The sequence below is a fragment of the Rhinopithecus roxellana genome, chromosome 1, assembly GCF_007565055.1.
Source record: "Rhinopithecus roxellana isolate Shanxi Qingling chromosome 1, ASM756505v1, whole genome shotgun sequence".
In the NCBI taxonomy this organism is placed as follows: Eukaryota; Metazoa; Chordata; class Mammalia; order Primates; family Cercopithecidae; genus Rhinopithecus; species Rhinopithecus roxellana.
In genome coordinates, this window is record NC_044549.1 from 158622102 (window position 1) to 158638851 (window position 16750).

At 36.8% G+C, this 16750-nt stretch overlaps 1 protein-coding gene across 1 annotated transcript in view; it reads left to right on the top strand.

Moving 5' to 3' along the window:
• GADL1 (glutamate decarboxylase like 1) overlaps nucleotides 1-11927 on the top strand; it is a 168822-nt gene extending 156895 nt beyond the window's left edge. Inside the window, exon 15 of the mRNA XM_010354468.2 lies at nucleotides 9687-11927. Coding sequence (XP_010352770.1) covers nucleotides 9687-9860 — 174 coding nt within the window. The 3' untranslated portion in view covers nucleotides 9861-11927. The remainder of the gene's footprint in view (nucleotides 1-9686) is intronic.
• Nucleotides 11928-16750: the final 4823 nt, after the last annotated feature.

A 16750-nucleotide genomic window follows, 5' to 3' on the forward strand; every position in this document is an offset into this window, starting at 1 on the left:
GTTTATTGTGTCCATTCTTCAGCTAAAGCTTTCCGTTCAGTTTGGTTTGTTTTTATGACTGTTCATTTCAGCTGCCTTGAATATATGACTGACATTAGGTTTATTGGAAGGGCTGTCATCGTCGTCACTACATTGTAAACACCAAGTGTGAAGCTCACTGTGTTCTTCTGGCTTTGGGGGTTTCTAAACTCTTTGTTTCTGTGGCTTTGCTCATCTATATTGGAAAGAACACGAATGAGGCAGTTCTTTTATTTTGTGCATGTCTGATTTTCAGATATACTCAGGAGGAAAATAAGGGTAAAAGTTCATATTTGAAAAACGTATGTTCAATCAAAGTATGGCTTTTTTCTTCAGGTTCTGCCAAGCTAAAATGATCCCTTAGATGCATATGATTTCATGGGCTATAGACCACCAATTTTACATAATTTTAACTTGAGAGACTTACACTAATGCATTTTACCTCTAAATCATGGATTAGCGGGGGTATCGGGGGAAATGAGTAAGGGTTTTATAAAGGAGTAAGAGAAGAATTAGATAGTTTAAAAATGGCAGGAAATATATTAGAACAGAAAAATTGATTCTTTGAGCAATCAAAACTAAGAGGCTCATTGTTTCCTGGGCCATGGTTAAGTGTTTTAAACACTTTATTAGGTTTTATGATTAACAAAAAAGTTGGCTAACAACTTCTTTGAAGGTCACTGGTTTGTTTTATTACAAAATCGACATAAGCAATGCAACAAGAGGAAATTCCCAATTTCCTCTCCCCTCTTCTGTCAAAATTGCTTTTCCTTTCCTAAACTCCTCTTACCTCCAACCTCACCTTTGCCTCTCCCAAAGTCCTAAATAAGAGATCATCATTCACCAAATTAACATAATGAAAAAAAGCATTTGGGTGGCCTGGTAAATATACAGACCACTAGGCTTATTCGGATGAAATTCAAATTCAGCTGAACTGATCGGGGCCTGAATCTAGGTGATTTGTATTTTCATGTACATTTGGGACATATCAAATAGTATTCTTCAACCTTTCTTTGATAAAGACATAAATGACAAGAAAGCACAAGGAGACTGCACAATGCTGGAAACAAGCTTATGAATTTTAAGTACATGGCCTTTTCATGGGTCCAAGAAAAAGTAACTTTTTTTACTTTCAAAATGCTTTTGTATTTTAACAACTTATGCAACAGATAGAAATTTCTAGAATAAAAACTCATCCCTACCCACAATAAATTTTAGTGGGAAACTTCCCTCCAAAATATCTGCCAAGATTATCAATGACTGTGTTACTTTGTGAAGGAAAAATGTAAGATGACTTTATCAACGTTTGAAAAAATCCTTCAACTTAAATGGAAGATTAATGGCATACATGGGTGCAATATTTAATTTCTGAAACTTCAAACTTGCAGCCTCTCTCATAAATATTTAAATACAGTTTAGACACTTTGGGGAGAAAATAAATTATGTCATGTTTTTCATAGCACTTGGAAATGTTCATGTCTCAAGAGATAATGAAATAACGTAATAAAAGTCCAAATGTAAGTGTAAATTGATTAAATACAAATTTATTTTAAGAAATAAATAATATTAGTTCCATTACTGAGTGCCTAACGTGCCAAGCACTATGCTTATTGTGTTCTCATTATTTCACTTAGTCCACATAAGGACCCTGCAAAGGATTATCGGCTCTGAATGGAAGAGAAATATGATTCCCAGAGGAGTTAAATATTGGCCCAAAGTCACAGAGAATTTCAGGAATTGGGTCGCAAGTCAGTCTAAGCTAGTCTGTTGGTCTATGTATGGTCAATGTAATCCATAAAGTTTATCATCTGAACTGGGACACTTACGGCCATGAAAAGGGGTGTTATTGATAATTATAGGAAAACATGTATAAAATGGGTCTCTCTTGAGCAAACCAGATATTTGATCACACTAGTGTGAACAGAGTTTATTTAATCATCAGGCAAAATAAACATGAAGAGCATAGAATTCAATAGGGCCACATTAAAATATTTGCTAGTTTTAAAAATGGATCCAAAATGTAAAAGGAAAATTAAAAAACAAACACAAGACTATGTTAACTGAGTCAATCACAATTCAACTGAAATCTTCTATAATTCCATATGAATTATATTTAATAAGTATGTTGGGTACATTTAAATATGTTCAGTCTGATGTGTGGTAGAGTCCCCCAAAATCCTTGAGCCATGCAGTTCCCATTATTCCACTCAGCCCACCAAGAAGAAAAGCTTCAAGTTCTACCGTGTTCAAAATGCCTTCTTCCTGTGCACCCAAGAGTGAAAGGCCCAGCTTCGAACAGAATTTATTGTCCATTGGTGTTTATATACCCACCACCATGTCAGTACCACGGTGTTCATCACTCACCAAAATTCCCTAGGACTGATTCTTTGTAGTCAACCCTTCCCCTCAGCCCAAGTCCTGGCAACCACTCATCTCTTCTCTAGCCATTTGATTTTGCCATTTCCAGAATGCCACATAAATGGAAACGTATAGAAGGTAGCCTTTGAGTCTGGCTTCTTTCTGTTAGCATTGTCTATTGGAGATTCATCTATGTTGTGTTGTTGGTAGTTTATTCCCTTTAATTGCTGAGTAGTATTTCATTGTATAGGTATCCCACAGTTTGTTTATCCATTCTGTACTTGAAGTACATTTGTGTTGCTTTGAATAAGTTACTGTAAACATTCACATTTCTTTTTTTAAGACTATACAGCCAAACCACCAATGTAAAGAAGAAAAAAATGAGGTGAATAATTTCATTTGATTTGGCATTTTAAAGAAAAATGTTCTAAATTTTTCATTAACAAACAATTGCCCTAGAAGGTTAAATTGTGTAGTGTGACCGCTTCTACACAATGCAGTGGGAGATTTAGTTTTCTTTACTGCATGGATCAAGTAGCTTTCAACAAAGGGCAGTGCTCTTGCTATTTTTCTATTCCAAAAGGAAAATGTGTAACTTGACGAAACAACAGAGAAATAAGATCATTTTACCTAAGACTAAATCAGGTAGAAAAAAACAACAAAGTAGAGAGATTTAGATGGTACCTGAACACAGACTAAGAAAACTATTATTTTCCCCTCTTTAAATTGTCAGGTGCTCTAAGAAACATGAAGATGATAAAGTACTTGTTCTGGCAAATACTGGTTTCTTCCCTAGTGGGGACTGAAATTGACTATACGATGAAGGATAATCAAAATTTCTGCAGTTTATGGCTATGGACAAAAGCAAGCTGTGTTGGGAGGGCAAATGTCTGGTATATAGTGGTATGTAGGATGTCTCACTTGGGACAAGAGACAAATTACTCAGACATATTTGGAAATAGAAAAGCTTCTATATTGTGGATTAGCCTTTTTTTTCTTTTTTGTATTTGGTGAGACATTCCATTTAATACATTTTAAAGATGTAAAGCTAACCATTAACACAAAAAAACTTTTTATATAAGACTAAAACAATCACTTTCTTTTTTACACTATCATATGTTTAGACCATAAGGAAATGCTTTCTGTCAACAGCTGTTCATTTAGTAACAACCTGCCTGGCTAACATGGAGGTGACACACTAGAGGATATATATTTAGCTGAATCCAAAACCCATTTCAACTTTACATGTTGTGAGTTGCACGTATAAAGGAAAATTCAGTTCATATTTACAGGCAGAATAATTCGGTTCATATTTATGGTCAGATATGTAGTTCAGAAATAAGAATGTTCACTAGGTTTTAAGAAGTACTTGTATGAGACATATTGTTGAGCTCTTTCATCATCAGAAACAGATGAAATCCACTTTTCCACTGAAGAATATACTTAAACAAAAATTGAAACTAAAAGGCAAACAGACATGTAAATCTATATGAGACTTTGTGATCTAACATGGTTCTGATGACCTTAAATTCACTGCCAACTATAATGCTTTAGTTATGGAGATAAATACCAGAAAAATTAATAAGCAAATAAAAGAATTTCATGCTTTCTCACATGTCTAACTTTTCACATCTGCAGAAGTTGGCATTCAGTATTCTCTACGTTGGCTTTTCTCAGATGGGTAATTAGCCTTCAGCTTTTGAGGACTGTGGCTACTTTCTCCTGAGTCCAGCGAGGCAGGAAAAACCCTACCTTCTAGATTGCCACTGCATTGGTGCACCCTCTCAGAAGGGGGAGGCACGTGGAAAGCCATCAAAATCTGAATTGTCTTGACATGGTAATACTTCTCTTGAACTGAAATCCTTCCGCTTAAGTTCTACACTTGATGCTGTTCATACCCTGAATTCTGGCCCCTGCCTTGATCTATGGTGGCTTCAGAAAATCTAAGATGACCCCAAACTACAAAAAAGAAGAGAAAGCAAGCAAGCAAGGGAGAGAGGGAGAGAAGGAGGGAGGGAGGGAGGAAGGGAGGGAGGGAGGAAGGGAGGGAGGGAGGGAGGGAGAGAGGAAGGGAGGGAGGAAGGAAAAAGAGAAAAGAAGTGACTTTACAGGGGAAGGAGATATATAAGTCTCAGTGATAGTTTTGAGTGCCAGATACAAAGTATGAACATTTCATGCCAACGTTTTCCATGAACTAGATTTCAATATCCCACTCAGCAGAACCCTCCTCAAGTTGACATAGAAAAGTGGGACACATTGGGAACCCAGATTACGTGGGAGGAAAGTATAAAGCAAATTAGTTTTTGTGATTGTTCCAGAAAAACTATACTGGAAGAAAGCCGCAGCAGCAATCCCAACCCATCTGTGTTACCAGTCTGCAATAAGAAATTTATGGAAATCCACAGTTTCCATTTAGAAATTTTTATAGCAACCTTAACAGATTAACTTTACTATTGAACTTAAAAATAAACAAAATTGGGCTTGTATTTTTATTTCATTTTGCTAGTAATTGATTTTTATTGTATTTTACAAAAGTGCTAGTCTATAATGCATTGAAAAATATAAAACTGATCCTTCCCCACAGATAGTTTGAAAAACACTTTTTATTTTATTACATTTTTTTAAGACAGAGCCTCACTCCGTCACCCAGGCTGGAGTGCAGTGGACTGATCTTGGTTCACTGCAACCACCGCGTCCCATGCCACAGCCTCACGAGTAGTTGGGATTACAAACAAGCAGCACCACGCCTAGCTAAGTTTTGTACTTTTAGTAGAGACAGCGTTTCACCATGTTGCTCAGGCTGGTCTCAAACTCCTGGCCTCAAGTGATCCTCCCGCCTCGGCCTCCCAAAGTGCTGAGATTACAGGCATGAGCAACCGCACCGGACCCTGAAAAACACTTTGCATTTTAAAAGACTGTTGTTAACACTGAGTATGTAACAAATTCTTAAAAAGAAATGTCATTTTATGGAAATTATCATTTTATTTTAATCAAAGGCAATAATGATGCCTGGTCAGTAGCTTTTTATCAAATTGCCCCACTTGGTCAGAAAGAAAGTCATTTTATTTTATTTTTCCTTGGATTTAAGCAACTTTTAAATATCAAATCCTATTTTGTGCTACAGCGATGTGACAACGAAACTCTACTTAAATGACTAACTCGCTGATGGAACATAACTTAAGGGTGGGAAAGACAGAAATTCTATAGAAATATGTAGATTAAGTCACTGTGTATCCAGATAGAAATGTCAGGATCTTCTTCTTCTTAAGATGCAGGAACCAGTGCACTGAGGCACAAGAAAAGAAATTGATTTACAATTTGAAGGAAAAACAGCAGTAAAATAATTAAGAGCTGGAAAGCAATCTCACTCCTGCCAAATTGCTTCCCTCTATGCGCACCCCATTTAGGGGTGATATCTGGATGCCTACATTTAGTTCATGCATATTTTCCTTCCCCTGTGACATGCCATCCTGTCAGATCAGGACTGTTTCTCTGCTGTGATCAACAAAAAGGAATATCCAAATTACCTAGCATTGGATTATGACTGGAGCTTTACAAATAAAAAAATGGTTGATTTTTTTTTTTAAGTGCAAAGGTGATACACTTATAAAAGCTTTAAAAAAGACTGTTAGTAAGAACACGCGTGGTCCCTAAATTACCAAAACATGAATTCCTTTCAAGCAAGCTTTAATTTCAATTTATGCGACTCAGACAATGAAAGGACATTGTAAATTGTAAAGAACTGGTAAAATATGTGTTAAAAACAACAATTACTACTCCCAGCAGAGTAGGCTGTGACAGAGATTTGATGAACATCAGCTTTGATGTTGTTTATTACTTTCGTTCCCTTGAAGTATTCATAGACAAGGGAGACCTTCCTTTTTTACCTAGTAACTGCCTCTAGGTATTAATCTTCCAGTTCATAGACTCATAAATAAAAGTGTGTTGTACTGTCAAACCCTTGCTTAGCTAGTTCTCTGAGTCATATATTTAGTTATGTCTTTATAATCTCAGAAAATCAGTAACAAAATTTGTCCTAGAAGTTTGGCTTTTATTCCCTGTGTTTTGCCCATGGAAGTACATTCATGTGCTTTACACGAGAGCAAGGATTTAAACATCCGAAGTATCTTTATATTAAAACATCCGCGGTACCCTCTTCCTTTACCTTTCCTGTTCACGTTAGAAAGTATTTCTGGCTTCCTCACAAGAAGTACAAATGTGACAGATTCATTTTGATAATTGCCTCCTGTGAGCCTCAGACATATTATGTGCTGGAATCAAAATTCTAATACTCTCCAAAGATAAGGCATAAAATACCATTTTGGGAGAAAAAATAGAAGTATTGAAAAGTAAACAGGAATAGACTATGCATATTAGGTCTGAGCCAAGAACATGCCTGTTTTAAATTTAAAATTGGCTACAAGCCAGAGCCAGTTATACCCTGGGTACCTGGAGGACAACGGAGAGGAATATGAAGAGAATTTTAATGTCAAAAACAAGAACCACAGAACCGCAAGCTGTAAGTTCCAAAACTGATAGCCTGTGGCTCTTCTGGCCAGACATTTGGTCCATGTAATGGACCAGATTAGGTCTTCCTAATCTTGATTTAGCACTGGCAGTACTGTTGTCTTTTTCTCACAGTTTACATTCAGAAGGCCACTCATTCTTTGAATTAAAAACAAATGTACTTTTATCATGAACCTAAGTCAAAGCATAGTTCTCCATTGCCCTGTGGCCAGAGAGGTTTTAAAGAGCGGTACAATATGGTGGGTCAGAGGTTTAAATTATATGTGTGTGTGTAAATACACTGTGTGTGTACATACACATGTGCATATACACAGGCACACACACACACATGCTTATGCATGCACACCCATTTATATCCACAAACGCATGAGAAGCCCTCCTACCTAAGGTGAGGAGGATTAGTCAGATAAAGCAAATAATCTTAGAAAATAATGTGATGCATACATAATGTCAACATTTTCCCATTTAATATTTGTATATTTATATTTAAATTTTTAATGTTATATTTGTACATCAATGTACATTTATGTTACCATCTTTTGATGGAAAGGTTTTTTCCACCTAGTGAAGATTTCCAAATGCTTTTTAAAAACAAGTGAATCTTTTAAGTAGAGGTCTGATGACGAGAGGGCCCTCCACGGTTCTTGTATAAACCATGTTCTTCAAGAATCATCTTGTCTTATGCAGCTCAGGTTTCTTCAAGTGAAGTACTCAGGCACCTGTGTAGTGATCGCAATGCACAATCAGTCTGGATTCTCATAAGCTTTTACAGTTCTCTTACCTAGTGTGATCGCAATGATGTTTAGCCATCCCCCTTTATCCAGTCTTTCCAACGGACTCAACTTAGTTTTTATAAAAATCACTTTTTTTGGCACTCACCTGTCTTTGTCTTACATATTATTTTACTTGATTTTATAATTACTACTTGCATAAATGGATTTGGAAGAAAACTCAACCAATGCATACAAATTCATGGGTTTCAAGCAGATACGTATAAGCATAGTAGAGTTACTTCCTAGCTTCCAGCTTCCAGCATCAACTGGACATCTGTCACTCTTTTCAAGTGAATGGAGGCTGTTGTTTAATCACATTTTTCTAATCTCTAGGAAGCTCAGAATAAAATGTGTCACATATATTTAGAAATTTGTAGAACCTGATGGCCCATGCTTTTTTCACTAACTTGACCTCTAACATCACCTTTTCTACATTTTTTCTTTTACATGCATATATTTTCCTTTTGTATCCTGTTATAACGTAAGAAACTTCCAATCTTTTGCTAGAATGGCAATGTGATTTTGCTGAATAGGTGTTTGTTTTGTTATTGTAAGCACTGTGTAGTCTATGTTTTGCAAGACTTATCTAAAATTAGCACATACGGAAAAAAAACTGTTGAGTTAAAATTACCCTTGAACATCCCTTGAGAAGGCTCTGTGGTTAAGTTCAACACATAGTATCTTCAGAGGTCTAAAACACCCAATTTTTCCATCAGCTTTGGAACAGATCAAGATTGTGCTGAGTGTCAGATGAAGTCATTTGACTTGCTGACAAAATGTGGGTATGTTCAAAACTGGAGTGATATGGGATTGTCACACTATGAGAGAGAGACTCATGGGAACCAAGATTCATGCCCCTAAGGAGTTCAAAACCACACTCTGCCTGGTGTTCTTTCTATATGTATTCTTCCCTTCTGGAGGAGTAAGTCTCATCTTCCTGAGAAGGCAAGGATAGAAACTCATTATATTCCCTTTCCACATATTTGCATAGGACACACTCAATAAAAAGTTAAAATAAAATTCAAATAGAAAAACTTCGCTTGGATTTCCAAGATAGTAAAAGTGTATTCTTAATATTTTAACTCAGTGTATCAAAAATGAACTTCACTATTTTAAAAGTTTACAACCTAGCTCTTTGGTGGCCATACTACTGATTAGAAAATGGAGTGATTTTCCCAAGTGGTTCTTAAATTAGTATAGTTTCTTCAAACATTAAACTTTTAGAAAAATCTGTGTATCTGGATTATCAGGGCCTGTACTTCTCATGTCAGCTATAGATCTTTAAAATATGTGCTTCCTAATTTTATTACCACATTTACATCTCTTAATAAGAGACAGAATGTTTATATTTCATATGTGAGAATAATATCTAACTTTCATTTTTTTCTAGGAATGGCAGCCATACATTTTCAAAGCACAATAATTAATGAAAAATACAGGTTCTATTAATAAATTAATAAACTGTTAGGCTTCAAAATAGAACTGCACGTAATATCCATGTTTGTTTTTTCTTGGTAGACAACTGGAAGGTTTTCTTTCTTTTGCATCTATGACTAATTTTGTTTATTCAAGATAACTAATAACACCCGAGTTCAGGTAAGACAAATTTGAGAATGAGACTGTAATCCCTGTGGACACCTGATTTGTTTTTAACGAGGCAGCATTGCATAATGATTTATACTTAAGAGTATGGGCTTAGGGAGAAAATGCCTGGGACCTTGAGATATTGATTTAGTCTCCATGTACCTGTTTTCTCGAACACAAATGGGCATATTAGTAGCATCTTCCTTACGGTTATTGTGAAGATTAGTATGTCTAAAGCACTTGAATCAGTACTCATATGTCATCAGTCCTCCATAAATTATTATTATTACTAGTGTCAACCTTGTGTGCATGAGAATGGGATCCAAACCAGGGGATGCCCAGTAAATGTCAAATGCTGGTGAAAATGCCATTGAAATGCCTTGGTGTTCTAGTCTTTCACCTCCCTCCCCTTTTCTCCCCACACAGGTGGCCCCAGCCATTAAGGAGAGGATGATGAAGAAGGGAAGCTTGATGCTGGGCTACCAGCCGCACCGGGGAAAGGTCAACTTCTTCCGCCAGGTGGTGATCAGCCCTCAAGTGAGCCGGGAGGACATGGACTTCCTCCTGGATGAGATAGACTTACTGGGTAAAGACATGTAGCTGTGGCTTTGGTCCCCCAGAGGCATAAATGCTGTCCTGGGAGAGTTTAGATTCAGAACATCTTGGGGATACACAGTAGATTTCAGCCCTTCTGATAAGGAATAGGAAATACTCCCAAGTCCAGGCCCAACAAAACCAAAATGCTAAGCAATGAATATTAAGGACTCTCTAGCTGCCTGGGCATTACTGTTGCTAAAACAAGAAAGTTAAAAAAAAAAAAAAATGATTTTCTCAAGGAATGCCCCTGGAACACAGCTCTGATAGTAAGTACTATCTAGGTTCTGGATTCGAAGCTTACATTGCTCTTTAAAGAACTTATAAACTAACAGTTTAAAGCAGTGGTTCTCAAAGTGTGGTCTCTGGACTATCAGCATCAAAGCATCACCTGGGAACTTGTTAAAAATGCAGATTCTCAGGCTTTCCCCAGACCAACTGGATCAGAAGCTCTGGTGGTAAGGCCCAGTATTCTAGGTTTTAACAAGCTCTTCAGGGAATTCTGATGCACAGTAAAATCTGAGAAACACTGGTTTAAGAAAAACCTTGTAATGATCGAATACTCACTCTGATGTTTTGCCAGCAAAGGGAGAGCTAATGTTTCAGAAGCCTCTGAGCCAGTCTTTGACATAATACAACTATGGCATCTGTAGCACAAAGATTTAAAGACATCAGAAGCATGTCAAAGCTGTTTCTAAAGAGAGAAACTGTGTAACATGTTTACTTCATAGAGATGTATGTTTTATGCAGGCTGAACGTTTATCTCAAAAGTTAAAATTATCCATTCTGTTTTTTCTCAGTTAGAAATTAGAATAAAAGGTAAACACTTTGTAGTATGGCCCTTTCAATCAATGAGCAATAGTCCTAACTCACTTCCCAAAATCATTTGTGTCATTAGCCAGGGATGGACTATATATATATTCATATATATATATTCAAAGCACAATAATTGAAAGCACAATTGACAGAAAAATACAGGTTCTATTAATAAATAAACTGTTAGTCTTCAAAATAGAAATGCACATAATATTCATATTAGTTTTTTCTTAGTAGACAACTGGAAGGTTTTCTTTTTTTTTTTTTCATCTATGACTAATTTTCTTTATTCAAGATACCTGAACTGGGGTGCTTTTTAAGAAAAATTTGGGAACAAATTTGGGACATATATATATATGTTTCTGTGATATATATACATATATATACACATACATATGTGTGTGGATATATATACATATATGTTTCTGTGTTCCTCTTTTAGTTTGAGGGGCTTGTTTCTTATCTTGCTCTGTGCCTCATAGGGAATAAACACAAGGAAGTCCACGGTTGTACAACATTCCCTTTCCTAAGATTTGAAATGTCAGCATAGATTATTAAGTGGTTTATATTAGAGAATCTGGGAATCAGCAGCCTTTCAGTGGAAATACTTCCTCCATTTACCCTGATAGTGGGTGATTTTAACTCTATCTCTGACAGTGGTCCTAGATTTCTAGGAAAGTTTTATTTAAGAAATTGATGGAATTCATAGGTGTGGGTGTAGAGTTCAACAAAGTAAGATTATGAATATAATAAAGCTCTGCATTAAAAGGTGAGTGATTGAAGAGTGTTAAAGTATTAGACTTAGCATATTCAGTAACCTTTTCACACTCCATTATTAACTAATGTCATTTAAATTTTGAGTACTATTTGCTTTTCTTGCTTATTTTCATTTTAGTGTGCAGTTTCTCGGTATCTCTATTGGTCAAAGAATATTAAATCTTTCTCTGAATTACTTCAAATTCTCAGGTGAAACCTATTTGTGTGTGTGTGTATTTATTTTGCATTTCTTGTTGCCTTTTTGTTTTAATGTCTACATAAAATATTCCTAAAATTGATGTTTGTAACAATTCGGGTTTCATGAAACAGAAAGGAACATTACTATACTTAGCGCTGTTGACTTTTCTTCCTGTCATCTCCTCCTTACTGGATTGTACCAACACGTTTTAGAAGTGAACTGGACTTGGTTGGCATTTTAGCTTTAATGACTGAAAAAGTAGGTTGAAAGCTCTCTGTATTTAACACCTTGAATAAAATGGAAAAAAGCAGTTATAGCCAAGAGTGGACTCTCTTGTTTAGTCTTTCTCAATTACTAGGTAAGCCATGGGTAGCTCAGCCACAGCTCAACTCCTGCTGTGCCTTTTTATGAGAGGGCAGCTCCTTGATCAATGTAAAAAACAACTGCTGCCAGAAATTTTGAAAATTTCATTATTTTTTCTTGAAATATTCAAACATACCACACACTCAATCAGGTATCTGACTAAGTGGTCAAAAATAATTTTTTGAGCGAAGTATTATTATAATGCATTTATTCTTTCATTAAAACATTTATAGTATGCCTGCTATGTTCTAGGCAATTATCTAGGTATTAGAGATATTCAGTGAATAAAATAGAAAGTCCTTTCTAACATTTTCATCCTAACCGAGACAGACGACACATAAATATGTAACAAGTCAGGTGGTGATAAATATTCTGAAGAAAAACAGAGTAGAGGGATAGAACGTGGAAGGGAGAGTGTGGTGGGCCGTGCTATGGTAGAAAAGTTGGTTAGTCATGGCCTCTTGAGTGGAGACTTCTAGGAAGTGAGGGAGAGAGGCACAAGGATAGCTGGTAAGAAGATCTTCTAGATAGAGGGTATGATAAGTCAGAGGCCTGAGGAGTTGCATTCATGGTATGTGTCCAAGGATCAACATGGAGGTGAGTCTGGCTGAAACCAAGTGAATGACAGAGTGAGTGGTAAATGATGAAGTAAAAAAGTGTCTGGGAGTCAGCTACACTGGGTTCTGTAGGTGAAGATTTAGAGTTAGATGGATATATATACACTGGAAAATTTGAACAGGGTACTGATGTAATTCAACTTACATTTGAATCAAGATCACACTGATTACTGCTTAGAGAACTGGGTGTGGGGAGGGGGCAAGAGTAGACTCAGAGAACTAAAATAGGAAGCAATTGAAAGAGTTCAAGCAAGAAATTATGGTGGTTTATACTAGCATTTTAATGGAGGTATGGTGAAAAGGGGTCAGATTCTAGAAGTATTTAAAGGTAGAGTTGATAGGGTTGGCTACTGGAGTGGAGTGTTGAAAGAGAAATGAGGAATTGTGGCTAGTTTCATATGCTTTTGGCCTGGGCAACCATTATAAAGGAGTTGCCATTTACTGTGTTGAAGATTGCAGGAAGAGTGGTTTTGCCTGGCTTCAGCCATGTGAAAATTGAGCTGTCTAAAAGCCAGTCAACCACAGATGGTATATAAGTAGTTAGTTATGAGTCTCAACTTCAGGGGAGAAATTGGGGTTGAAGACGTAAATTTAAGATCCATCAACCTAGGGATACTATTTCAAATTATGGGATTGAATGATATCATGTGGAACATGCTTTTTGATAAAGAGGAGAGACTGGCAAGGATTGAGCCTGGGAATACCAGCTTGAGATGAGAGGAAACCAGCAAGGGAAACTGGAAAGCAGCAGCCAATGAGGCAGAAGGAAAGCCAAGAGAGGGTGGTTGCCTACAGACCAATTAGAGAAACATTTTTCAGAAAGGAGGAAAGGACCAACTCTATCAAAAGCTATGGATGAATCAAGTAAAAACTGAAATTTACTAGTTGGCAATGTAGAAGCCATTTACTTGTTGAAATTGTATTTGCTAAAAGTAAACATTTAGAATATAATTTTCAATATTTTAGTAGGCATCAGACTTTATTAAATAAAAAGGCTTTTAAATTCTTCTTCTGGTATTTGGTTTTTAATAGCTGTTCTTCATTGGAAAAAGGTCTAGTAATAATAAAGTGATTTAAGCTTAAGAAATTATTGGCCAGGCGCGGTGGCTCAAGCCTGTAATCCCAGCACTTTGGGAGGCCGAGATGGGCGGATCATGAGGTCAGGGAATCGAGACCATCCTAGCTAACACGTTGAAACCCCGTCTCTACTAAAAAATACAAAAAACTAGCCGGGCGAGGTGGCGGATGCCTGTAGCCCTAGCTACTCCGGAGGCTGAGGCAGGAGAATGGTGTAAACCCGGGAGGCAGAGTTTGCAGTGAACTGAGATCCGGCCACTGCACTCCAGCCTGGGGGACATAGTGAGACTCCGCCTCAAAAAGGAAAACAAAAAAAAAAGAAATTATTACATTGCTAATTGGATCGGATGAGGTTTAGCAGCATATAAGAGAATACTCAAATAATTGTGATTTAATTAAAGAGGCTTGTTTCTTTATTCAAAAGAAGTTCCAAGATAAACAATCCAGAGATGGTCTTACATTTGGTTACCTCATAGGCAGGTATGAGACAAGGATTTGAGAGCAAGTAGCCTATTCATTTGGTGACGCCAGGAAACACTGTTTAGAGAGTGGTACATTGAGACAGGAAATGGGAGAGAATCAGTAGTGATATCAGTGAGAAAATTAGTGCTCTGAGCAACTGAGGCTTAATCCTACACATGACATCTGGGAAAGGGTATAGAATATACCTTGGAGATGTTCCATCTGAGGGCTGGGGAAGAACAGCTGTTAATCTATTGGTTGATAAGTTAGTTGTAACTGATTCCAGGGGCATTAGCAACCCGACAGTACCCCACTATGCTCCCATGGCCCGAGAAATCTTTTAGACAGAGTACAGATGCTTGAAGCTAAAGTCTTCAGCAGGACTGGTGAGTGCCTAGGAGATTTGGAAGGAGCATTGACCACTTTGGAAACAGGGGATGGTACCTTCACCATGTTATCAGGGACCCAGGATCCTTATATATTTTTATCCTGACATCCTTAGAGATGAATTAAGTCACCATGTTTTATCCATGGTTGCAACTCTGTGGTTCCAGACATTTTCCACAATTCAGGCGCAAGAAATAGAAAAGAACTCATTTTTCAATGCCCACTCCATTTGCCATATTTCTCTTCAGAAGAGACTAGAAGATGTAGTCTTTTTTTTTTTTTTTTTGCTTTGTTTTAGCTAGATACATTGATGATCACAACCATATAAGTTCCACTAGTAATGAAGAAAACTAGGAGAATGGACACTGACAAGCAACTCATCGTTTTTGCCACCATGACTCAAGCATGGAGTGACACCAGTTCTTAAAGCAATATTTTGTTTTTCCAGACAGCACAGAAATTAACCTAGATTGATAAAACTTGAATCCAATTAAACTGTTTAGCATTCATTTTTGTCTCATTGTAGCTGATCAGAGCCAGCTTGCATGGTTCATGCTTATCTAATCCAACTGGAAATGCATTGATACAACTTGAAATGTCTTAATCCCCTTGACTCAATTAGAGCCAATTTTGAACTGGAAAAAAAATTTGACTCAACTTAAGCTCTTCAGGACCAGTTTGATTCCTTTTAACTGGTCTGAAGTAGCCTAATATAATTTGAACTGGCCTGATTGCAGTTTGATGTAATTTTATGTCTCTCTGTTTTGATCACATTCTATTTGAGCTAGTTTGATCTTGGGCAAATTTATTTCAACTAAGTAGAACTTGCATGATTTGTTCAAATTTGTATAGGATTTATTTTATACAATTTAACTCAAGAAAATATGGATTACTCTCTTTTTGACAGTCCATGAACAAAATGAACCAAAAAAAAAGAAAAGAAAATATGGATTAAATTGTTCAATCCAACTGGATTCAGAAAGAAGTTTCCTTTTCATGAATCTCTTGGCTTTAGGGAACACAGTTCAGTAGCAACACTGCAATAAAGGGACTCTTGACAAGTTTTTAAGGGAAAACTCATCTAATGATACAAAAACAACCCGAAGTTAAATGTAAGTCACAAGGGGAGAAAAATGAGAGCTCTCAGTCTTCATTCTATTTTCCACTTCTCAACGGGCATGAGTTTAGTCAAATGAAGCACTGGATATTTAGACCCTTATAGTTCCATGGGGTTGGCAGTGAGTTTGGGTGTGGGCCTGAAGTACATTAGAAAAATAGTATAGGTTTTCTGTTTCCTGAACTCTCTAATTTTGCAGGCATGGCACTTCTTATGGCCAAAATTCTACAAGCTTGAGAATCCTCTAATGCAGTAATCCAAGGATGATTATAGCAACAAGTAACATTTATCGAGTCCATACTACACACCAAGTACTATACCAGCCACACTACATGGACTTAATTACTTCTCATAATCCTCTATGAAGTGGTAGTTGTTATTATCCTCAACTTATAATTGAGGGACCTGAGGCTCAGTTTAAGAAAATTTCTTAAGATTATCGATCTAGTAAGTTATAGATTCAAGAGTCAAATCTAAGTCCACCTCACCCCAGAGACCAGACTCTTAACTTCTTCTTGTTAGTACAGCTATATGGAAAGGAAAGGCCATTAAGAACCAAGTTGGTCTTAGAAGGCAATAATTACATCATACCACCCTGCCATCTTTCTCAAGCCTGAATACAAGAATTTTCCTTTCTGCTTTTTGCCACTAAAGTTGGAGGATAGGAGTATAAAGGGCCCTTTGGGTGCACATACTAAGAAATTTAAACGGGAACCACAGTGGAGATGAAATAATTATTTTCTGAGTATTTGGCCATCGCTTTGTTTCTCAGACCTTTTCTGATCTCCATGATCACATGTCCAAATGCTTACTTGACAGTGCCACTTGAGTATCTCAAAGACACCTCAAACTCAGCATGCCCAAAACTGACTCATGATTTCCTACCCACAACCCTCACATTTCTCTCCAAACCCGTTCCTTTTCTATGTTTTCCATCTCAATAACTGCCAGCATTTTCTATCTAGTTTGCAAACCAAAAATTCATAAATTAATGCTTAACACCTCTAACTCCCCCTCTCCTCCACTGTTAGCAGGCCTTGTTGGATCTACTTTCAAAACACATCTCTAATCCATCCATTTATCCTATCTCAATTGTCATGTT